The sequence below is a fragment of the Equus quagga genome, chromosome 15, assembly GCF_021613505.1.
Source record: "Equus quagga isolate Etosha38 chromosome 15, UCLA_HA_Equagga_1.0, whole genome shotgun sequence".
NCBI classification, from domain to species: Eukaryota; Metazoa; Chordata; class Mammalia; order Perissodactyla; family Equidae; genus Equus; species Equus quagga.
In genome coordinates this window covers 88,660,126-88,685,624 of record NC_060281.1, presented here as the reverse complement: position 1 = coordinate 88,685,624, position 25,499 = coordinate 88,660,126, and the positions used below count along the sequence as shown (strand labels likewise).

The 25,499-nt window shown below is 44.2% G+C and overlaps 1 pseudogene and 1 gene segment (V, D, J or C); both read left to right on the top strand.

Annotated features, from left to right (window-relative positions):
- The first annotated feature begins 570 nt into the window (after window positions 1-570).
- LOC124227166 (immunoglobulin lambda variable 3-9-like) lies at window positions 571-6,535 on the top strand (annotated as a pseudogene).
- A 4,759-nt stretch (window positions 6,536-11,294) lies between these two features.
- On the top strand, window positions 11,295-11,808 carry LOC124227165 (immunoglobulin lambda variable 3-19-like). The segment is given in 2 exon segments: window positions 11,295-11,340; window positions 11,489-11,808. Coding segments are annotated over 2 exon segments (366 nt in total).
- The last annotated feature ends 13,691 nt before the right edge of the window (window positions 11,809-25,499 follow it).

The following is a 25,499-nucleotide window of genomic DNA, read 5'->3' as shown; positions in this document are numbered from 1 at the left end:
AAGAGACCTCCTGTGTGGAGATTCTGAAGATGGAGCTAGAACTAGATCCACATGTGAACTTCACCACAAAACACTTATGGATGAGACACTCTGGAGTCCTGGATAATATTAACCACCTTCCTCCTAAGCAAGAATGGAACAGAAAAAGGACCTGGGGCCCAGGATAACCCAGCATCACCACTGTGACTCTGACCACTTTCATGACAGGGTCCAGTACTGCTCAGTGGACAGGGTTTCAGGTTTCTGGGAAATGTAGACAGACTTCACCTCTGAGCTCTGCTGTGACCAGTCCACGGAGAGAGGCCAGGACACAGCCTGGGATGGATATGTCACCCCAGACATTGGGACCAACAGGTGAAGGAGAATCCCCTGGGCTGAAGGTGGGGCCTGAAGGGACCGCCCCTCCCCTCTCTGTTCCTTGGGGTTGAGGCCTTCTTTGAAAGCATAAAGCTACTCAAGCAGCATGTCCTGATCCCTGGCTGATTTGCTCTACAGCAATGGGATAAGAGAGCCTTGGAGGAAGCCTGCTCAGCCTCAGATCTCAGGGAGCAGAATCTGGGCACCTCCACCATGGCCTGGACCCCTCTCCTCCTTGGCCTCCTTGCTCACTGCGCAGGTGCTTACCCAGGCTAATACCCACCCCCAGCAGCCAGTGCAAGGGCTCTGGGATAAGACTGGCCCTGACACTTAGCTCAGCAGGGCACTGCCCGTGGGGGCAGAACGTTCATGAACCTGCTGCAGGATGAGGGGTTGGTGGGGCTGAAATCCCCTCATTGTGCTCACTGGCTCTGTGTGAGCCCTGAGGGGCTGCACCCACCCAGAGAAACGAGAGGGGCCATTTTTTCATTGGTTCAAGGACTCCATCCACCAGTTAGGCCCATGGGCCGCTGGGGCAGAGAGTGATGGGAGGGGGGCACCCCAGGGGTTCCTAGAATCCCTGGAGCTCATCCAGGCCAGGCAAGTGGGAGATCTCCTGAAAATGGTTCTTTTATCATCCAGTCCACCTCTCCTTTTATTTCTTGTAGGCTCTGTGGTCTCCTATGAGCTGACACACTAGCTCTCATTGTCGGTGGCCTTGGGGCAATCTGCCAGAATCACCGGTGGGGGGAATAACCTTGGAAGTAAATATGCTCAGTGGTACCAGCAGAAGGCAGACCAGGCCCCTGTGCAGGTCATCTATGGTAGCAGCAACCAGCCCTCAGGGATCCCTGACTGATATCTGGTTCCAACTTGGGGAACACAGCCACCTGACCAGCACCAGAGACCAGGCCGAGGACGAGGCTGACTATTACTGTCAGGTGTGGGACAATATTAATGCTCACAGTGATACAGTCAGATGGAGAAGTGAGACACAAACCCTTTCCCCATCTGTGTCATGCTTCCCTCTATCCCTAGGAGGACTGTAGACACAGCCATGAGCATGTCTGTCCCAGGTCCCCAGATCTGAGATCCCCAGGCTGCCCTCTCCTCCCAGCCCTCCAGGCAGGCTCTGCAGATGTTGTAGTGGGAGAAAATACAAAATTAGCATTGTTATAATATCTCTTTTGTTTAAAGAGCTATAGGAAGGTTGAAGACTAAGTGCAGACATGGATGATGTTTAAACAAGCCCACGTTAACTTCTGGAGATGAAATCTGCAATGTCTGAGATGTAGAAACACACTGGATGAGATTGGAAACAGATTACATACTGCAAAAGAAGAGATTGGTGAACTTGATGACATAAAAGTAGAAACTATTCAAAATAAAACAGAGAGGAAAAAAAAGACTGACAGAAATGGACCAAGCCTTAGTGATGTAGGACAACATTGTGCAGCCTGATATGCATGTAACGGAGTCTCAGAGCAGAGAACACAAGCAGGAGTGAACAGAAAAATTCTTAGTGTAATGATGGCCAAAATGTTCCAAATCTGGTGAAAACAATAACTGACATATCCAAGAAGCTCAAAAAAGCACAAGCCCAGGAAACATGAGAAAACAGCATCAACAAACATCATCATCAAATCGCTGAAAACCCATGATGAGGAGACACTATCAAAAGCAGCCCAGAGAAAATACGTGTTATCGTCAAGGGAATAAACATCATGGTAAAAGCAGATTCCTCATTAACAGTGATGTGAGTAAGAAGATAGTGGAGCAATATCTTTTTAAAAAAAGACTTTTAGGGGCTGGCCCCGTGGCCGAGTGGTTAAGTTCGCGCACTCCGCAGCAGGCGGCCCAGTGTTTCGTTAGTTCGAATCCTGGGTGCGGACATGGCACTGCTCATCAGACCACGCTGAGGCAGCGTCCCACATGCCACAACTAGAAGAACCCACAACGAAGAATATACAACTATGTACCGGGGGGCTTTGGGGAGAAAAAGGAAAAAATAAAATCTTTAAAAAAAAAAAAAAGACTTTTAAAAATATATCTTTATAAGACAAAACACTTTCAATCTTGAATTCTTTATCCAGTCAAAATACCTTTCAAAAATGAAGGCAAAATAAAACTTTTTCAGACATATAAGAACTCACATAATTGATAATCCACAGATCCTCCTCAAGAATTAGTAACAGACACTCCTCAGACATAAGGAATATTATAACAACTAGAAATGTGAATCTCCACAAAGAAATAGAAAGTATCTGATGGTAACTACATGGATAAATATAGAAACATCTGTCTTACATTCATATCTGTAAAAGATACCTGTGCAAAGCAAAAGATATTAGCTACATGTCGTGGTTTTAATGAGTGTCCAAATGAAATATCTGACAATGATGGCACACAAGCTGAGAGAGAGAAAGCCATGTGAAACTATCTGATACTATCTGTGAAGTGATATAATGTCACTGGAAGGTAGACCTTGATAAATTAGATTAGTGCTGTGACCCTAAAGAGCCATTCTAATAAAACCTGTCTAACAACAAAGATTTATAGTTACTAAGATGAAGTTAGGGTTACCCAGAGAAACAGAACTCATAGGAGATAGATAAAGGTAGTAATAGAGACAGGGAGATAGAATATAGAGATATAGAGATGCATAGAGAAATAGATACAGGTATATAGACTGTATATGGACAGATATGTATGATGTATATTAAATATACTGAGATACAGATATAGATATGTACACACATATCTATGTCTATCTATCTAAAGAGAGAGAGAGAGATTGTAAGGAATTGGCAGAGGAATTGTTGGACTGTTGTGTCTGAAATCTTCAGGACAAATGGGAAGGCTGGATATTCAAGTAAGAATTGATGTGACATCTTTTAGCCAAATTAGATCCAAATGGTTGAACATGTTAAATGAAGATGTGAAGACAATGAATATATCCAAATCAAAGTTCTGGATTTGAAAAATAGAAATTTTCATTTAAAAATACCTTTTGTCTTGCTTAGATTCAGTTATGGGAGGGAGAGATTATGCACAGGGCTCAATAAGGTAGTGACAATGAATATTTATAGTCACGGTGGTTGTAATTCGCATGGGAAACCACAGGATGTTCTTATGGGACTAGGCAAGACTCCGGAAACTTGTGAATCACTCCCCACCAAGATCCCAGAAGGAGCAGGCATGGAGACAGAGGGGTCTTAGGTCACAGCAAAGACTGTGCTGCCTGGGAACTTGAGACAGGCTACTTGGAGGAGAATGGACACTTTAGGAGAGGGAAGCACATGGCAGGAGGCCCCTCCCCAGGGAGATGTGATCATAGAGACAAAGCAGCTGGAAGGAGCCCAGCCCTGCTGCTGAGGTCCTGAGAGCAGAGCTCTAGGGAGCACTAGGTTAGTTTGCTAGGGCGACTGTCACGGAGCACCACACACTGGAGGCTGACAATAGAGGTTTACTGTCTCACAGTTCTGGGGTTAAAAGTCTAAGATCAAGCTGTCAGCTCTGCTGTGGACAGGGCATCTATAAAATCCCAGTAAACTCCTCATGAGCTCTCTGGACTGACCTGGGGGATCAGTGTGAGGCGACCCTGCTCTCTCTGCCCAAGATCCCTTCCCCTCAGTGACATCAGCCCAGCCCTGAGGCCCGTCAATCCTCACCTGCACCCTGAGGAAATTAATGAAAGAGACCTTAACTAAAAAGGAGGCAGGAAGGCCTGTAGTGGGAGCTCTCATGCCCTATCTTACACCATCAACTACTCCAAACAGGAAGAGAGGTGTCTGCATCTCCAACAGGAAGTACAACCGCTGTACTGCTGAAGGAAGAGTTCTCTCCCCACCCTGCAACAAACCAGCCAATCAGAAGCCACTGTTGCCCTGAACTGTTACTTTCCCCAAATGGACTTTCCTTTAGAGCAGCCCCTCCCTGTTCCCCTTTTTCTCTATAAAAGCACCTCTAGTCCTTTTTTTCCCCAGATTTGCCTATGTTTTGCCATAGTATGCTCAACGTGAATTGGAATTCTTTTGGCTATTGCCAAATAAACTCATTTTAAGGGTAAAATAACTGGTGCACTGCTTTTTAAGGTGACGCCACCCAAGCCTGTGTGCTGAGGGCCAATCAGAGGACAGGCACTGATGTCAACATGTGCAGTTCAGGTTACAGTTTCTAACCCCCTCCCAGAATGAGGTGTCACATGCAGGGCTGACTCTAGTGAGACATGAGGATGAGATGACCCACATCACAGATCTGGACAAGCATGAAGCAGTTCTGCTGTAGTTCTGCTGGGACATCCCCTGATGCCTCTTTTGGAGAACCAGGACCAGTCTCTGCACCCAAAGATCTAGTGATCAGGACCGGGGGCTGAGAGAATGTGCCCACCGGTGACCTGTGCAAAGGGCATTGCATTTGTGAGTCTGGAGTCTCTGTGCAGGTGTGTGTGTTCATTTGTGTATATTTTGGTGCATCCAGGAAGTGTTGCCAATGTCACATATCCAAATCCCAAGACTTTCTGATTCCATAACCTTCTTCTTTCCACTATCCCAGTGTCTTTTCTTTACATTATGCGTAAGAATAAGGATTAAGGATATTAATAGAAGGAGGAGGGGGAAACATTCTTATGAGCTTAATGTGTATCAAGCATCGTCCAAAGTACTTCATATTTATTAAACTGTGTAATCACAAACCCTCTATGAACCAGCATTCTCATCATCACCCCGTTTTACAGATACGGAAGCTGAGGCATGGAGGAATGAGCAACCAGCCTGAGGTCATAACTAGGAAGTGGCCAACCCAGCAGCAAACCCAGGTCTTCTGACCCCAGAGTCCCTGGTCTTCACCCCCATCCTGTGGTCTCTCATTGTGCTTTCAAAGCTGAGACTCAGCCTCTCCTTAAGGTGCAGAAAGTTCTCTCTTCTATTTCAAAAGGAAATGACTGAAATTGTTACTTTACCATGCAGCCCTGTCCAACAGAAATAAAATTTGAAACACAGATGTCATTAAAGATCTTTCAGTCGCCACATTTAAAAAATGAGGAGAAACAGGTGGAGTTGTTTTTCATAATATATTTTAACTCAATTAATTGAAAATATTATCATTTCAATATGAATTAAACATACAAATATTGACATATTTTACATTATTTTACATTATTTTTGTATTAAGTCTTTGGTGGATATTTCAGAAATACAGCACATCTCTCCTTGGATCACCCACATTTCTTGTGCACAGCTACACTTGGCTTGTGCAGATCCTATGGACAGACGGATGAGGTTTCCTTGGGGTAACTGTCCATGCAGTGTGTAATCACAGCCACCAGGGGGCGATGGAGAGTCTCATAGGCTAAAGCCACACAGGGGAGGAATGGCTGCTCCACTTTCCACCCAAAACAGGAATATTGAGGGCACCCAGAAATGACGGGATTTTCATAACACGTGTCCACACTACTTCTGTTCTCAAAGACAAGATATTAAATGAAATTAAAATATTAAAGATGAATCAGCACCATCAGCACTCATTTTCATTAGTCAGCGTAATGAAGGACAATAGCCTGTGTGAATTTTTCGTAAGTGTTGCTGCAAATATCCCTTTCAGTTTGAACATCATTTCCACAAACTTCAGGACAAGTCATAAAGTTATATTTTGCGTATAGGAAGACTGATCATAAGAAAGAATTTATTGAATTTCAATGACCTGGTATTCTCCACAAAGAGATACATTTTCCTAACCTAAAAACACTGATCAATTTACAAATGATCAATTCTCCCAGGATGGTACTAACAAGTTCCCTTCTATGTTGTAATGAGACCCAGAAGCAAAGGGGTCAGAACCGGCCTGCAGGAGTGGCCAGCAGGGCCCCATGGGGGAGACTCTGAGGCAATGTGAGGTGAAACCCTGCCTCCTCGCTGTCGCCCCTTCCTCATGGGGACTCAGGGTGAGCTGCTCCCTGTCCCTCTCTAGCACCCTGAGATCTTTGACTCTTCTCCTTGCAAATCCCATCATTGTGTACCTCTTCCCCATGACAACACTAAAAAGAGGCCGACACTGGTCAAAATTTAAGTCTTTGACAACTGGACATTTGTTTCCTTTAGTACAGGCCTATGGGGACAATGCTGGAAGAGACCAGACCAGCCCAAGCAGGAAAGTGACTGTGAGCAAGTGGCTAGACTGAGAAGACTGTTTCAAAAAGAATCTTTGGTCCCTGTGCTCCCAGTACTGGGCTCTTCTTTGGGAAGAGACATGGATCTTAGGGGTTCAGGGGTAACCATGGAAGTCATCTGCAGCTAATGTCTTGACTCCAGGTGCACCATGGTGTATAACAGGCCTCCTGTCAAGCTTGACAGTTCAGCAGGAAACACTTTGCCCTCATGGGAGGAGGGAAGATACAGAGACCTGAACTCCACGGTGGTTGTGAGCTGAGGTCCAATAGGGAACCAGGGTGCATGTTAGGAGTGTGTGGCAGGACCAACATGGAGCATGGCTTGGGCTTCTCGGGCTGTGGTAGATTCTCAGCTTGTGGTGCCAAGCGTGCCTCCACATCCTGCCCACAGGACTTTTCTAGGGACAGACCAGGACCATGCCCACAGGGACAGCAGCAGGGTTTGGGGGACAGGTGACACTGAGGTAGAAAATATGTTGACTCCCTGAGTCTCAGCCCTGTGGATGATCCACCTCAAAAGCATTTGGGAGGGGACTGGTTTACTGGATGTGTGGATTTCCTTCCTAGCACTTCTAGCATCTGAAAAACAAGCATCTTTCACACACATCATATCCTTGTGTCAACATGGAGCAGCCATATTGACGAAGTAACCCTGGTCCCAGGGCACTGACAGGAGCACGATCAGGTGGGATTTCAAGGCTAGGCCCTAGAACATCAGGCTGGTCCACCATGTCTGAGCTCTGAGATGGAAATTCCAGGAGCTGCCTTTGGCCTGGATGACTCCCAAGGGTGCCACTTTGGAGGAGACGGCTGGTATCCCAGGGAGAGAGTGGACAGGGTGCAGGAGGAGCTGAGAGAGATGAACCTCAGGGCTCAGTCCTGCAGTGACATGTGTCAGCCTGTGGATGGCTGAGTCATCGGGGTCACAGGGCTTCTCCTATGCTCTACACTGCACTAAAAGGTGATCTCTACTAAAGTTTTGCAGTGACTTTGTCCCCAACAAGTTATCCCATGGGTCCCTCCAGTGGGGAGTTTCCTCCATTGCTTACATTTTAGGAAAGGGAGTCGGGAGGACTGTAGGAAAACAAATCCAAGCCCCCAGTGTGGACCACAGCACATCTATGCCGACCTGGGCCTTGTGCTGCTGTCAACTTGGTGGAAGGTCAGTGGTAGCCTCTGATGGACAGACAAAGGGACAAAATACTAGAAGTGATCACAGTGAATGGAAAAGGGAGGCAGATAAAGATCACCTCCAATTGTGCTGAGATGGTGACCAAGCAGTGATGGAGCTGCCACTACAAAGCCTTGTCAGAGAGGGACCAAGGGCCATTAGAGCCCATTTCTTAGGGGCAAGGTTATGACAGAGGTAGGTTCTAATCAGAGGCCACTGTCAGCTCTTGTTGTGTGAAAGTGACACAGAGCAGTGTGCAGGATGGGTGTCCCTTCCTGGCTTGTTACACATCCTCACACTTGGCCTCACAGATGCAAGGTGATCCTGAGACCAGCTGAAACATGTAATAGGACCTGCACGTGGAGGCACATTGGAGCTGATGTGGCTGTGAATGCGACAGGGGAGGCCAGGCAGGTGGTCCAGAGTGAGAGTGTGCTGGAGGAGGGGCCCTTCCCCTCTGGTTCGTCCTGCATCTCTCACTCTCTCTCTCCATCTGCCTCTGTCTCTGTCTCTCTCTCTGGATTTCTCTTGTTAGTCGTGTTCTGTTTAGTTCCTCCAGTACATCGTTATTCTATGCTGTTCCTTTTATATGCAATCTTTTCTCACTGTCATTTCTAGTTCATTTTCCGTGTGTATGTGTGTCTTTATTCCTTAATGGTCACAACAACAAAATGAATGACATTGAGTCTGTCACTGTACTGGGTGTCCTGGTGGCAACCAGAATCCTGGCCCCTTGCTTTCATGATGGAGTTCTCATTCCCCAGAGGCTGGGGTGTCAACAGCTGCAGCTCCAGGACTTGCCGCTGCCGAAGAGAGCTGGGAGAGAGGAGACATTCCCTTTCGTGGTGGCAGTTTGCATCTAGTGACCTGTGAGTGTGGTGGGATAGAGGCCGGGCCCCCATCCCTTTCAGTAGGATCTGAAGAGCATGCCCAGCACCAAAACCCTATGAGTTCTACTGCGGTTCTGGCTGTGTCTGCTTCAGAGATCAAAGCCCGTCTCTGCCCTCGTCTGCTCCCTTCATTCCTTGCTGCCCTCAGGGTGTCTTCTCTGGTTTGTCTACACTTCCTGCATGCTAGTCTCTATGTGAGAGTTGACTCCTGGGAACCTTCACCTACCACAAGCTATTTTTTCTTTTTCTTCTTTTATTAAGTTATAATGTACTTGCCCCCAAATCCAGCCCTTTAGTGAACAGTTGTGTGAGTTTTGGTAAATGCATATAGAGGTGTAATCACTTCCACAACCATGATGTGTAACAGTTCAATCATTACCCATAGATTCCCAGACCTCTTGGTAGTCACACTCTCCCTCAACCTCCCACTCCACAACTCCAGATCTGCTGCCTGTCCCTGTAGTTGGGTCTTTGCAAGAACATCATATACATTGAATGATACATTGTAGCCTTTTCATTCTGCCTTCTTTCACTCAGCATAATACATTTGAGATGCATCTATGTGTCGCATGTTAATAGTTCGTTCTATTTTCATTGCTGAGTAGAATTCCTTTGCACAGATGAAGCAGTTTGTTTATCCACTCCCCAGTGAAGTAACATTTAGGATGTTTCCACGTTCCACTCTTTGGAAATATCAAATAAAAACTTTCTAACATTGTTATGGGGTTTTTTGTGGGCATAAGTTTTCATATCAATTGAGTAAATCCCTGGGAATGGAATTTCTGGGTCATATGGTAGATATATGTTGAACTTTCACAGAAACTGCCAAATTGGTTTCCAATGTGGGTGCTTGATTTTGCATTTTCATTATAACCAGGCAGTTATGAGACTTCCAGTTGTTCCACATCCTCATTATCACTAGATTGTCAGGCTGTATTTAAACTATTTTAATATATCTGTAGTGATATCCCATATGTTTTCAATTTTCATTTCCTTAGTGACATGTAATGTTGAGCATCTTTCAGGTGCTTAATGCCATCTGTGTATTTTGTTTGGTGAAGAGGTTGATCAAATCTTTGCACATTTTCAATTTCAGATTCCCCCAATGACTTGTACTCATCTGTGTGTGTGTGTGTGTATTTACATTTGATTTGATTTTAGATTTGATAGATTTGATGTGATTTTATCCCATGAGTAGGTTCATATGTCCACACCACAGTCAAGATACCAAACAGATCCATCTCCACAGGGAGCCCCCGTGTTGCCATTTTATAACAACGTCCACCTCCTCCCTCAGAGGTGACCTCCACTGTCCTAAACCCTGGTATCCACTAATAGATTCTCCATTTCCAAAATTTTATCTTTTCAGAAGTGACACATAGAAATAAAAAAGTGTCGTGTAATATGTAGGCTTTTGGGATTGGCCTTTCTCACTCTTCATAAGCCACTTACATTCATCAACATCATTGTGTGCATTAAGATTTCATTCCTTTTCATTGCTGAGTAGTATTCCACAGTCCCAGTGTACCAAAGTCTTTTTACTAATCCACCAATTGAAGGACATCTGGATTGATCTTACTTTGAGGCATTACACAAAAGAGTGTGCGAACATTTGTGTATACATTCTCTGTGAACATGTTTTCATTTTCTGAAATAAATGCCCCAGATTACAATTGCTTGGCTCCATGGTAAACAAAATTTGGCTTTTTTAAAGAAGCTGTTATACCCTTTTCCAGACTTGCTGCATCATTCCACATTCCCATCAGCAGGCGTTAGTTGTCCAGTTTCTCCACATCCTTGCAGCATGTAGAGTTGTCACTATTTTTATTGCAGCCCTTCTGATAGGGATGTAGGGATGTGTCCTTGTGGTTTTCATGTTCATTTCCCACATGACTAATGAGGAACATCCTCTCATGTGCTCTTTACCATCTCTGTATCCTCTTCCATGAAATTTTTGTTCTTGTTCATTGTCTATGTTCTGAATGGGTTTTATTTTTACTGTTTAGTGTTGAGGGTGTTTTATATACTCTATGCAGTAGTCTGTCATGGGGTATGTGGTTTCCAAATATTTTTCTCTGTTACTTGTTTTTTTCCTCCTCTTTAGAAAGTTTTACAGAAGAAAATATATTAATCTTGATGAGATTCAATGAATTGATCATCCATTTACAAATCATGATGCTGTTGTCATCAAAGTATTCTTCCTAGCCTTAGATACCAAAAATTTCTCCTATTTTTTTCTAAAATATAAAAGAGAATTGCCTGAGAGTTCATGAGCAATTTCTCTGTGTCTCATCATGAATTCTGTCCTCTCATACAACAGCATGACCAATGTCCCTGCAAGCTCCTGCTTCAAGCACTGCCCACCCCATCCCCTTGGATGACCCATCACTAGAGCAGGACTGAGGGGTTCTCCCCAAGACCAGAGAGGAAGCCCAGGGCACAGACTGAGGTGTGTGAGCATGTGCTGGGGCAGGGGGCAGCACTTCCTCACTCAACACCAGAGAGGCTCTGAGTGCTCAGGGACAGGCCTTGGGAACAGGACCCACTTTCACAGCCTCATTCAAGCTGAGCCCTTTTCTGCTCAGCAAGGAGACACCCAACAAGGCCACAAAAAGGAGGAAGTAGATTTGCATTTCTTCAGAGAATAAAAGAGGCCCTGAGGCACATCTCAGCTGTGGGCTCAGAGGCAGAGCTCTGGGGAATCTCCATCATGGCCTGGACCCCTCTCTTGCTCCCCCTCCTCACTCTCTGCACAGGTGCGGCCCTTTAGGGCTCAACCCCCGAAGAAACCAGGGAGCAGCCTGGCCCTGACCTTCATCTCTGCAGAGGAGAGGCCGCAGAGTGTGTACCCTCTGGGAATGAGAACTTCATCCTCACACTCTCCTCTCCTCTCCTCTCTTGCAGGTTCTGTAGCCTCTTCTGAGCTGACTCAGCCACCTGGGGTGTCTGTGGCCTTGGGACAGACGGCCACCATCAACTGCCAGGGTGAGAGCGTAGAAAGCTATAATGCTAACTGGTACCAGCAGAAGCCAGGCAAGGCCCCCATGCTGGTAATCTATGCTAATAGTGAGCAGCCCTCAGGGATCCCTGAACGATTCTCTGGCTCCAGCTCAGAAGGCTCAGCCACCTTGACCATCAGTGGAGCCCAGGCTGAGGACGAGGCAGACTATTACTGTCAGGTGTTTGATTTTAGCGGTAATGAAGCTCACAGTGACACAGGCTGATGGGGAAGTGAGACACAAACCCCTCGTCATCTGTGTAGCATTCTCCTCCAGCCCCAGGAGGACTGTAGACAAAGCTATGAGTCTGTCTGGCCCAGGTCCCCAGATCTGAGATCCCCAGGCTCCCTCTCCTCCCAGCCCTCCAGGCAGGCTCTGCAGGGAGTGGGTCAGCACAGGACCCGAAAACAGTTATTGTAACTATCTTTCATTTGTTATTGTGGGTAGAGGAAAGATTGAACATGTCAGGGACAGATGTGAAAGACATTCTAAAAATACTAAATCATATTTATGGAGATGAAAACTACAAGGTCTGAGATTTTAAAATACACTGGATGAGAGTGACAGCAGAATAGATGCTTCCAAAGAAGAGGTTAAATTAGTGAACTTGATGTCATGGTAATATAAACTATTCACAATGAAACACAGAAAGAAAAAGACTGAAAAAACGAGTGAATTATAGGACGACTTTATACAGACTAAATAGTATGTAGTTGGAGGAAGTGAGGGAGAGAGGAAGAGAACTTGGTGGTGAATATAAAAAATAGTTGAAGATATAATAGCCAAAAGTATTTCAAAATTGGTGAAATCCATAAACCAATATATCCAAGAAGCTCAACAAAGCTCAGGCAGAGGAAACATGAGAAACAGCACCAACACCCACCATAATGGAACTGGTACAAACCAGTGATGAGGACACAATCTTAAAAGCAGCCACAGAGAAAAGACACATTACATACAGAGGAACAAACATCATGTGAGAGCAGATTTCTCATTAGGAGTCACGTGAGCAGGAAGACAGTGGAGCAATGTCTTTAAAATACTAACAGAAAACACTTGTTAACTCCTAATTCTTTACCCAGTGAAAATACCATTCAAAGATGAAGGTAAAATAAAACTTTTTAAGACTGCAGAATTGATCACCAGCAGATCCTCACTACAAGAAATAGTACAGGATGCCCCTCAGATAGAAGGAAATGATGACAGATAGAAATGTGAATCCACACAAAGAAATAAAAAGCACCAGATACAGTAACTATGTGGATAAATATAGAAATGATTTTATTTCTTAATGTCTATAAAAGATAGTCATCTGCTCAAAGCAATGATAATAATACTTGGAGACATAATAAATGTAAAAATAAAATATATGACAATGATATCACAAATTCCATGTGGAGAGAATAATATGTTATGAAAATGTAAACTGTACTATAAGTATACTATATGAGAAAAGGTAGCATATCACTAGAAGGTCAACTTTGGTAAGTGAATAATTTAAGTTGAAAAACATTAAAGTAAAAATATTTTAACAACAAATAGTTATAGCTGATAAGATATATTAGTTATGCTTCTCCAGAAGATACAAAACAAATAGGATATGTATCTCATATGTATATAAAATATATACGTGCTTATCTATATACTCACATGTACATACACATATATATATGAAAGAGAAATGCATTATGTGTATGATGTATTTTTATATAGAAAGAGAGAAAGATTTAAGTAATGGCTTTTGCAATTTTGGGGCTGGCAAGTCTGAAATCTGTAGGCAGACCAGAGCTAGAAATTCAAGTAGGAGTTGATGTTTCAGTCTTTGGCCAAATTTAGCCTGAATGACTGAAGATGTTAAGAGGAAACAGAGAAGAAAATAAAAGACCCAAATCCAACTTCTAGAGATGAAAACTACATTGTCTCAGATTAAAAATACAAGGAATGAGATTAACATCAGATATGATACTTCAGGAGAAGAGACGCATGAACTTGAGGACACAGCAATAGCAATTGCAAAATGATACCCAGAAAAAAAGACTTTAAAAAATTATCAGAGAATCACTGAGTTATAGGGCAACTTTAAGCCACATAATATTGATGACATTGAAGTCCCCAAAAAAGAGAGAGTGGACTGAGGAGGACAGAAAAATATTTGAATAAATTATGGCCAAAAACATTCCAAATTTGATGAAAACTCTAGTCCTCAGATCCAAAAATCTGAAGAAAACTCAAGTACATAAAATAGAAAAAAAAATGCACACAAATGAATATCGAATTGCTTCAGACAGTGAAAAAGAGAGAATCTTAAAAGCAACCAAAGAGGAAAGACACACTCATTCGGGAGAAGAAAGATAAAGATTTTTTCAGATTTCTTGTTAGAAGAAATGCAAGTGAAATGGCAGTGGACAAACATCTCTAAAAAGCTGAAATAAAAATCTTAATCCTGGGCCAGCCCTGTGGCTAAGTGGTTAAGTTCGCATGCTCTGCCTCAGTGGCCCAGGGTTTCACCAGTTAGGATCCTGGGCATGGACATGGCACCACTAATCAAGACATACTGAGGCAGCATCTCACATAGCACAACCAGAGGCACTCACAGCTAGAATATACAACTATATACTGGGGGGGCTTTGGGGAGAAGAATAAAAAAGAAAAAAAAAGAAGAAGATTGGCAACAAATGCAGCTCAGGTGCCAATCTTTAAAAAAAACTTAATTCTTTGCACAGGGATAACGTCTTTCAAAAATTAAGATTAATTAAAAGAAATTTCAGACATACAAAAACTGACTGAATTTGGTCATTTGAAGACCCATCATAGAAGAAATAATAACATACACTCCTCAGGAAGAAGGAATAGTATAGAGAAAGAATCTGTATCTGCAAAAAAGAATGAAAGAACCAGAAATACTAACTACAAGGATAAATATTAAAACTTTTTCATTGTATAAGTCTATTTTAAAGATAATTCACAGACTAAAGAAAAATATAATTGCTACATATGTTGTAATTTATACTGTAGGCAAAAGTAATAGGTAAAACAACTATAGAAAAAAGAATGAGAGGAAAGAGATGGAAGCATGTTATAAGGTTCTTTTACTATATGTGATGTGATATAATATCACCCGAATGCAGACTTTGACCAGTTACAGATAATAAGATGGCAAAGAGTTATGGCTAGTCAGCCAAAAAAGGACATAAAATGGAATCATAACAATACTCAATCAAAAAGAAACAAATAAAGGAAAAAAGGGAACAAAAAAGAGATGAGAAAAAGAAAATTAATACTAAGATGTTATCTTTAAAATATATTAATAACCACATTCATTGTAAATGGTTTAAATAACACAATTAGGAGACAGAGATTGTCACATTAAGTTTAAAAGCAAGACCCAACTACAGGCTGTATACAAGAAACTCACAAAAGAAAAAGACACAAAAATCTAAGTGAGAGTTCATGATAAATTTTCCCCCAATTCTTCTGAGAAGATAGAGGATTCTGAGACCACCAGACATGCAAAAATGGTTAGGAAGGTAAATTCTATGTCATGTACATTTTACCACAATTAAATCATTGGGAAAAATTCACGGTGAACAGATCATGAGACACAGCTATAGAAACGTCATTCACCTATCCCACCCCAGCCTCCAAGACCTGGGTCCTATGTGAGAGCACAAGGTAAATGAGGTGCACACATGTTAAGTGGAGGTGAAGAAGGAAGGCCCTGAAGATGTAGTGGAAGGAGACTGTGAGGATGGAGCCAAGATGGGGATTGTATAGAGACAGCCCAGCGTGAGGATTTTGCTAGGGATTTTCTCTGCTTCATCTAGATCATCTAAAATGTTGGCATTCATTACTTGTCATATTACCTCATAATATTGTTAATTATTACAGGGTCAGTAGTGATGTTTTGATCTTCCTTTTCTTACACTGGGCTTGATTTTCTCTCCTTTTTTTACCTTTGTGAGGTGAAAGCTTAAATTATCTGTTTTATATCTTTCTTTCCAATGTTTAGCATTTAAAGCTATAAATTTTCCTCAAAGCACTGCTTTAACTGCAGTCCTTACATTTTGCTATGCTTTATTTTATGTGTTAATAAAAGTCAGTATTGTTTCATTTACATTGTGATTTCTTATTTGACTCATGATTTACTTCAGGTATATACTTCAATTCTCAAATAAGTGGGTTTTTCAACACTTCTTCAGGTTGTTTTAAATTTAATTCTGTGTGGGCATGTTTTTTATGATTCCAGTCCTTTTAATATAGTGAAATTTGATTAATGTCTAGAATATGGTCAATAGTTGATAATTTTCCAAATGTACTTCAGGAAATTGTGTCTTTGGCTACTGTGGGTGAAACATCCTACAAATGTCCGTTATGTCAAACTGTAGACAGCATTGTGTAAAACTTCTATATCCTTACTGATTCTCTCTCTCTTTCCCACCCCCTCTCTCTATGAGAGATAGATATTGAAATGCCAGAATCTAATCATGTAAGTTTCTATTCCTCCTTTGAGAGAGGAAACTCTTCAAATCATGAGTTCAATGGCTTTGTGATCCTGACAAAAGTTTCTTGTGATTTCCCAACACTGAACAGGAAGAGAAAGGCAGAGTTCAGATCCCACCTGGCAATGTCCTGGGAGCAGGTGAGGGTCACAGGGATGTGCCTCAACTGCTTAGGCTGATTCAGGCAGGGGTTTTGCACAGACATCTCAACAGACAGAGAGCCTTGGAGTTCTGCTTTTATTCCTAAGAGGATTGATGAGTCATGTGTGGGAGGAAACTGCATGAGGTTGAGGAAAGAACCACCCAGAGACACTAGAGGAACATTCCGCAAGGCTCACACTCACAGCGTCATATAGTGCTTGTTCCTCAGCCAAAGGGGAAAGCTCCTAGTGAAGGCATCAGGTTGATTAGTCAGGAGAACTTGCCTCAGTGGTGGGGAAAATTAGCCCCAGACCAAAGGCTGCTCTGTTGCCACCTAAGAAAGTGCACCAGCAAGTTGAAAAAGGGTAGAACATGTAACGTTACTGTTCAATGTTCAAGTAACATTACTGAGTCCAAAAGAAAAAAAACGAAACATAAAGAGAAATACAAGTGTCCAGGTCCAAACAAGGAAAAACTCCCAATACCTGGCATCCTATCAAAAAATTTACTACAAAGAATCAGGAAATCATGAGCCATAACATGTACAGAATCAGTTATTTCAAAATGATCCTGTTGATTCCCAGATGATTTAATTTGTAGACAAGGACATGAAAGTAATTTTTATGACTATATTTCATGTGTTCATTTGGGAATTGGAAAGACTGACACATTAAACAGAGATATAGAGGCATTAAAAAAGACCAAAATTGAACTTTTAGAAATTAAAACTGCAGTATCTGAAATTGAAAAATACACTGAATGAAACTGACAGCAGGGGTTGGCCCTGTGGCCGAGTGGTTAAGTTCGCATGCTCCACTGCAGGCGGCCCAGTGTTTCGTTGGTTCGAATCCTGGGCGTGGACATGGCACTGCTCATCAAACCACGCTGAGGCAGCATCCCACATGCCACAACTAGAAGGACCCACAACAAAGAATATACAACTATGTACTGGGGGGGCTTTGGGGAGAAAAAGAGAGAGAAAAAAAAGAAACTGACAGCAGATTAGATGCCCCAAATAAAAAGACTAGTGAACTTGATGACACGCAATACAAACTATTCAAAAGGAAGCACAGCAAGAGAAACGACTGAGCAAAGTGACCAGGACATCTTTGAGTTAGCGGACAAGTTTGCGTGGACTCAACGTGTGGAATTGGAGGCTCCAAGGAGAAAAGTTGGGAGGAGAGTGAGGATGCAAAAACTAGCTGAGGAAATAATAACCAAAAATAGTCCAAATTTGGTGAAAACTATAAATGCACATATCCAAGAACCTTATCAAATCTCAAGCACAAAAAAAAATATTTGAAGAAAGCAACACCAACATACATCATAACAGAAATGGACTATTGAGAGACACTCTAAGAGCAGCCAGAGAGAAAAGATGAACAGGGGAGGCTGCTGGGAGCGGGACTCCTGAGAGTGAGCCCCACGGTCTCCTGAACCTGCAGGGTTGTGGGCTCCTGCAAGACTCAGCTGCCCCCATCAGAGTCACCGTGAGACCCCTGTCACTCCCACTTGCTCAGGAGAGAAAGGACCAAGCAATACTGCAGAGCAGAGCCAGCAGGACCCAGGCCAGGGCCCTGCACAGCCACAGCAGCTCCCCCGTCCCCACAGATTCTCCTGGGCGCAGCCCCGATGGTCACCACCATGTGCAGGCTGAGGGAGGGGGGGTCTCCGTATGATGGCCAGACCAGGATGGGGATTGGCACTGAGCCTGGAGAATCCAACGAAAAGGCTCAGTAAAGTGTATGCCATTGAAAGGAGGAACAGACAATACCAGGTCTTAATAATAGGAGATTCTCAATTTTATTAAAACCACAGATCATGCTAGTGTAGAAATTCTCCCATCATTAACTTGGAGAGTTCTGAGATGAAAGAAAAATAAAAGTAAGAGAGATAATATAGGATATAAAACTGAGTTTTAGCTCAGGAAACACCAGGTGTTCCTGCTGAAGACCCAACTGTCCTTATGGGTTGGAGGTAGCATCAGTCATGGATCCCAAATACTTAAGGCCTGGGTCCCTATAGGGCATCGCTTAGGTTTTGTGGGTTTTTACTTTTTTGCAGAAGAGCTGTAGATATGCCCTCTCCTTTCTTCCAACAAAAACAATGAACCACGCTGGAGCATTTAAACCCTGGGACATGGTTACAGGAACTACACCTGACCTGCCTCCCTGAAACCCGTGTTTGACCTTTCTATGCTACACTGAGCAGGGCAGGGGTCAAAGGTGACACAGAGGGAGAACTGGACTTGCTGGTCCACACCCTCTCGGGTGACAGATGCTCTGGGGTATCCTGCAGGAGGGAAGCTCCTGGTGTGAGTTTTCCTCCACCAGCAGGGGGCAGAAGAGTTGCAGCCAGGAGCATCCAGGACAGAGGCCAGAGCACCCAGGTGGATCCTCAGAGGAAGACCAGCCCTGGGGGTTAGCAGGTGTCCAAGGTTCAGCCCTCAGAAGTAAGTCAAGACAGGTCATCCAATTCCCTTGGGCTGCAGTGACTACATTGTGAGGCTGAGACACACAGTGTCACCGCAGGACACTGCCAGGACCAGGGCACAGTGAGTGTCTCACCTGGGAGATGCAGCTGGGAAGCCTGGTCCCAGGTGTCAGCTTGGGCAGCTCCTGCAGAGCCGTGATTCACTCGGGAGACCACCCTGAGATCGAGGAGCTCTATTGAGGAGCACAATTTGAAAGGATGGGGCTCCCAGGGCCCGTCCTTCACCCAGGACACCTGCCTAAACCTCCTGCCCACTCATAAGTCGCTTTCCCCTCATTGTCCAGCTGGAGCTGCCGCTTCTGTCCTGGGCATGTCTAAAGAAACCCTGACCACTCACTGTCTGCCTCTCCTTCCCCACCTCCAGGCAAACTCCAACTCGAGGTATCACCTCCTTTGCTCAAGGTCATCTCAGAGTGTGGGAGATAGGGCACTCAGAGCCCCTGGTCCCAGGATGGAGCATCCATAGCCTCCTTCAGGAGACTTTCCAGAGTGAAGTGGATGCTCACTCCTCAGGTCACAGCTCTGGTCACTGGACTGTGCTTGCTTCAGTGACAGGATCCACCTCATGGAGGGACCACTGACCATCCAGCCCCCAGAGTTCACACCCTGTGCAAAGACGTGACCTTGGGGACCCTCACAGGGACCATAAGCTGAAATTTGACATCTCTGCCAGGTCTGGTTTCTGGTGCTTTTAAGAAGTTTACATAAGATGTCGATGAAAGAAAAAAAAGAATCAAAGAATTGCCGTTGTCATTAGCTGGTTTATTATGGGATGAGAGATGTCATAGGAGGGATGCAAACACCAGCTATAAACTGAGTCTAGAAGTTATGATGGAGCCACAAAAGCAAGTAGTTGTTTAACAAGGAAACTATCATATACAAAATGATTAATAAAAATTCTACTGGCACAAGTGCATTCCAATGACACTATGCCGAGGATGGGGAAAACCTGTGCCTGAGGGACCCCAAGAGAATGTTAAAGAGGAGGAGGAAGACAATGGGTCCATGACAAACCTTCAGTGAGTCAGTGTTGTCAGTAATCTCTCAGGGGTCTGGCTCAGCCCCTTGACCACGCTTCTGGAAGGCCACAGCCAAGCTGAGTGAGTCCAGGACAGAACATAGGCCAGGGGGGCTTGGGGACAGGTGTCATGTGGTCAGAACCCAGAAAGGTGACTGTGATCTCAAATCATGGAGTTATGATTTATTTTCTGACCCAAGTAGCAGGTGGAGGAAACTGGGGGAATCCACCCTCTTTTTCCTCAGTCACCTTGGATGTCACCACAGTTGGACTGAGACTCTCCATCTCAATGAGGAGCCCCAGGGGAAGGTAAATTTACATGAACACCACCCCACACTGCCTCAAAGGGCCTGAAAAGAAAATAAGAAAATAAGCCCAGCAGTGCTGTGAGCTCAGAAGCAGAGCTCTGGGATGTCTCCACCATGGACCCCTCTCCCGCTCCCCCTCCTCACTCCCTGCATAGGTGCTGCTCTCCAGGCCCTGCTGATAGACTCAGCTCCCAAAGAGACCAGAGATAGCCTAGCCTAGAACTTCAGCTCTGCAGAGGGGAAGATGCAGGCTTTGTGCACTCTGGGAATGAGATCCTCATCCTCACACTCACTCTCACCTCCTCTCTTCCAGATTCTGCAGATTCTTCTGACCTGACTCAGCCAGACATGTGGTGTCTGTGTCATTGGGACAGACAGCCAGGATCACCAGCCAGTGAGAGAGCACAGAAAGTTATTATGCTCACTGGTCCCAGCGGTGGTCAGGCCAGGACCCTGTGCTGGTCATCTATGAGTATAGTGAGAGGCCCTCGGGGATCCCTGATTGATTCTCTGCCTCCAACTCAAGGAACATGGCCACTCTCACCATCACTGGGGCCCTGGCTGAGGACAAGGATGATGATTACAGGTGTGGGATAGTGATAGTGATGAAGCTCAGTGTCACAGGCTGATGGGAAAGTGAGACAAAATCCCCTTCCTCCTCTATGTTGTACAGTCCTCCTCCCCAGGAGGGCTGTAAACAAAGACGTGAGCAGGTCTGTCCCAGGTGCCCAGATCTGAGATCCCCATGCTGCCCTCTCTTCCAAGCCCCAAAGACAGACTCTGCCTACAGGGGATCAGGAGAGGGTTTGGGCTGGCAGGACCAGGCCACCCTGGCTTTTTCTGGGCCAGGGTGTGATTTGGAAATAGAGGGACTGAATGGAAGGACAGACACACATTCATGCTTCTTTGTAGTCCCTGGATTTCTTACATGTGGTGATGATGACTATGGCATTACTTTCTCTCCACGGCCCACATGTCCTGGACTATCCCCAGAACTGCCCAGAGCAGCTGAGTGCCTGAAGCCCCATGGCAGTGTGGGATTCTGAATGGAGCAAACAAACCAGTGCAGTGGACACTGTGGTGTCCACCTAGATCCCTCTTCAGTCCTGATCCCCCACCCAAACCAGCTGGGAGCCCCTGGCAGCTCAAAGTGTGTCCTCACTGGGAAGTGCCATTGTCTGTAGAGAATTGCCTCCTCCAAGGTTATGCCCCCTCTCTGATTGTGACTCAGGACAAAAGACTGCCTTATGCCAAGACCCCAAGGACCTGCCTTAGTTTAGGATGACCTTACGGGGTCTCCCATCTGAGTCCTCAATTCTTACCACATTGCGAGTCTGCCCAGTCTTGCTTCCATGCTTTCCTCCAGAGAGATTTTCCAAACTCTATGCATGCAATTCTCCATGTCACAGTGTGTTTCCAGGGAGAGAAAGAGAAAACAAAAGTCTAGAGGGAAGAGTGTGGAAGAGGAGAGATCTGCACGAAGTGAGAACCCTGGAGTCCTGTATATATTCCTAAGAGGACAGACGGGTCATGGGTAGGAGGAAACTGCATGAGGTTGAGGAAGGAAACACAGACACTTGAGAACTTTCTGCAGGGCTCACACTCACACAGTCATGTAGTGCTTTTTCCCCAGTCAGAGGAGAGAGCTGCTAGTTAAGGTGTCAGGCTGACTAGTCAGGAGAACTTGCCTCAGTGGTGGGGTAAATTAGCCCCAGACTAAAGGCTGCTCTGTTGCCAACTAAAGAGTGTACAAGCAAGTTGAGAAAAGATGGGCCTGTGTCCAAGTCACTGAATCCAAAAATGAAAAAAAAATCATAGAGAGAAATACGAGTATGCAGGATGCAAGAAGGAAAGAACTCATAATACCTGGTATCCTATGAAAAATTTCTAACAAAGAATCAGAGATGTGAGAGCTAAAAGAAGTATAAAATCAATTAATCTAAATAAGCCCTGAAATTAACCAAATGATATAATTTATAGACAAGGATACAAAAGCACTTATTATAACTGTAATCCATGTGTTCATGAACATGTTAGCAGTGACATACGTACTTACATACAGATACACCTTGATCTCCTGGCACTGCATTAGAAGCACTACATATATAATATATAAAAGATCTGAAATCACTAATGTAACATTCCACCCTAATATACTGTGAAAAGAAGAGAAAACTGACACAAAAGCAGGCAGAAGGAAGTAAATGCTAAAGATAAAGTAGAAATAAAGGATAGAAATAGAAACACATCAGAGAAAACCAAGAAAACTAAAAGTTGGTTCTTTGAAAACAACAAAAATATTGACAAACCTTTAGAGTGGCCAATCATTAATAAAAAGTCAAAGTGCTAAAACCAAGGGGGAAAAAAGAGCCATTACTACTGATATTACAGAAATAAAACAAAACTTTAAGATTGTGAGTGATTACTATAAGAAATGACAAAAAATTAAATGAAATGGACAAAGTTCTAGAAAGATACAAGTCACTAAAACTGACTGAAGAAAAAATAAAAAAACCTGATGAAGTTTGCAATAAGAAAAGAGATTAAATCATTAAGAAAAAATTACCTACAAAGAAAGACCCAGACGAAGAAGCCATCATTGGAGAAAGCCATCAAATATTTAAAGAAGAATTAAGATCTACTATTCATAAGCTCTTCCAAAAAATAGAAGGGGATAGAAAAATTACCATCTCTCTCGATTAGACCACAATTACCCTGATACCAAAATCGAATGAATAGATCACAAGGAAGAGAAAGTATAGATCAATGACACTTATGGATTTAAACACAACAATCCTCTACAAATTACTGAAAACCTAATCCGGCAGCATAACAAAAGGAATATACACCATGACCAAGTAGTACTTGTTGCAGGAATGCAAGGTTGATTTACCACCTGAAAATCAGTTGATGGACTGCACCATATTAATAGAATAAAGGACAAAAGTCATGATCTTCTCAAGAGTCACAATGTTTTCATGCAGCAGACATTGCTTCCAGTTGTGTTTCTAGTCCTATTATTGAATCAAACAGGTGAGATGGGAGGTGCAGAGATGAGATGGAGGCTTATTCCATAAAAAGAATCTGGATGCCCCACACCCAGTGTGAGGATATTGATGATAAGTGATAAAGGTGTATGATTCTGTGTTTCTGAATGTTCTGGTATTCAGAGACCATTTCCCAGACATATGTTATGGACACAGAATTAGAGGTGACACATTGGTGAGAAGCAGGGTCATGGGAAGGTTTCAGTCAGAGAGAAAAACATATAGAAACCAGAAAACAGAAGAGAGCATGAGGTGTGAGAAAGTAGGAACGTTCAGATCAACTGGGCCTGAGTGAGATCAAGGAAAGAACAGGAAACACCTATTTCTATCTGGACATCCCATTGGGATATCACTCCCAACCCACCACCCATGTGGCTTGCAAAAAAAACTCCTGCTCTTAAACATTTCCCTACATCATTGTGGTGTCTAGAATCTAAATCAAGCTCAGTTCACAAGGGCAGGGCAATTCAGCCCGAAGACCCAGGTGGTCCAGGAAGCACTTAGGGAGACAAGCAGGAGGAAGTGAGAGTTTCCACGGTGACCTAGACCAGAGCTTCTGAGACTTCAGTGAGCACATAGTCCCCTGGGGGTCTCCACAAAATGCAGAGGCAGCTGCAGCAGGTCAGGGTGGGGCCCAGGAATCTGCATGTCTAACAGCTCCCAGGGGAGCCTGTGCTGCTGGTCCTCTGAGAACCACACTGAGTGGCTTCACTCCTGCTCACCTGCTACTCACATCTCAGGTGAGAGTCATGACAGGAAGGCACAGTCTGTGAAGCACAGGGGGTCTGCTCTCCTTCTCACTCAGGGTGGATGGGGCCTTGGCCCTACACTCAGCTCTGTCCACATTTCCTCCTCCCGTCAGACATGGGAGCCCAGTCTGTCCTGACTCAGCCTCCTTAGGCATCTGGCAACCCAGAAGCTGCTGGGAGCTTTGATGGTGAGGGCCGTACAGAAACTGTCTACTCAGCAGCCATTTCCCATCACATGAACCAGTGAACTCATCTCTACAAGGCCCTGGATTTCAAGGGACAGAGATTCTTGAATTTAAATAGACGGTAATTCTTTGGAAAAAGCACACTGAAAAAGGAAATCCTGACACATGTCCCTGCTGCCTGGGCTGCCAGCAGGAACAACTCAGCGAGTCCCAGGTGATGGAGAGCTCCTGAGAGATCTGCATTAGGAAAAGACAGTCTAGTTCCATCTTTTCAGCACAGGAGGACGTGATCTTTGATCCTCTGCTCCCTAAGAACTTGGAGTTGAGAGAAGAGGGAGGACCCTATGAGACTAATCTGACCATAGTCTCCCGAATCCTGCTCTAGATTTCTGGGGAGGTGAGGGTCCTGTCACTCATGGAGAGTCATGTGCAGGTGGCTTTCCAGTGTGAACAAGGGCAGAAACCACCTCTTTCCAGGGGAAATGGGAAAGTGTTCATGAGAATCTCACATCAGACCCAGAACTGAGCGCTTGTGCAGCACAAACAAGCACAGGCTCTCATTCAAGAGATACATTCCATTCTTCACTTTTAGTTTCAGAAATAACACGCAAATATAGGTCTATTTAAAAGATCAGATACCAACACACGTGCATGACGGTACAAACTGACAAGTCTGTGTTGAGCCCGATCGTGTTGCTCCACGGGGGAATACTATCTCAAAGCCCTTAATAAGATTGCATCATAGGCTACATTTCTCTTCACATTTCTGTGGCTTATCATCTTAGTATCTTTAAAGGGGGCAAAGATATCAACTGGGTATTTTTTGAAAAAGGGAAAACAGAAACTTCCTCTATCTACACTCCTGACTTGTACCAAAACAAAAACTTCACGGGGAAAGGGAATCACACAGAAAGCAAATAATTATTCTCTTCTTGATAAAACCTGACAATATAATAGGATTATGTATTATACTTACAATGTAATGATCCTGCCACTTGACCATGAGTGGTAGGTAGACTTTTAAGTCTTTTAAGCAGGGAGCCTTAAGAACAGTATTTCAACCCCACTTGCAGGATAAAAGATCATGAAAAGGTCCTTCCAGTTGATGATAATCTGGAGTGTGTTACTCTTAGGGTTTCTTTCAGCCCCAAAGGGAGCAGGGACCTGGCTTCCCTCCCAGGCACCTGACCTGCCCCATGTCCTGGTGCAGTAGCACCCCCACAGGCCACTGGGAGAAGTGACAGGGAGAAGCTGTCTCCATCAGGCTCCACAAATGTTGGCGGAGGGTTTTCTATGGTTCCCTCCCCCAGCCCAGGCTGGTTCCTGTACATTAGAGGAAAATGCTATGTCTGGCCTAGAACCAGCCAGGTCCTGCTCTTCTCTCCTCCTTCTCAGGTGTCCTTGGGAAAACTACCCACCCTCTCTCAGCCCCTTTCCTTCTCTGTCAAGTGCACACCCCTCCTTCTGTGTTCCCAC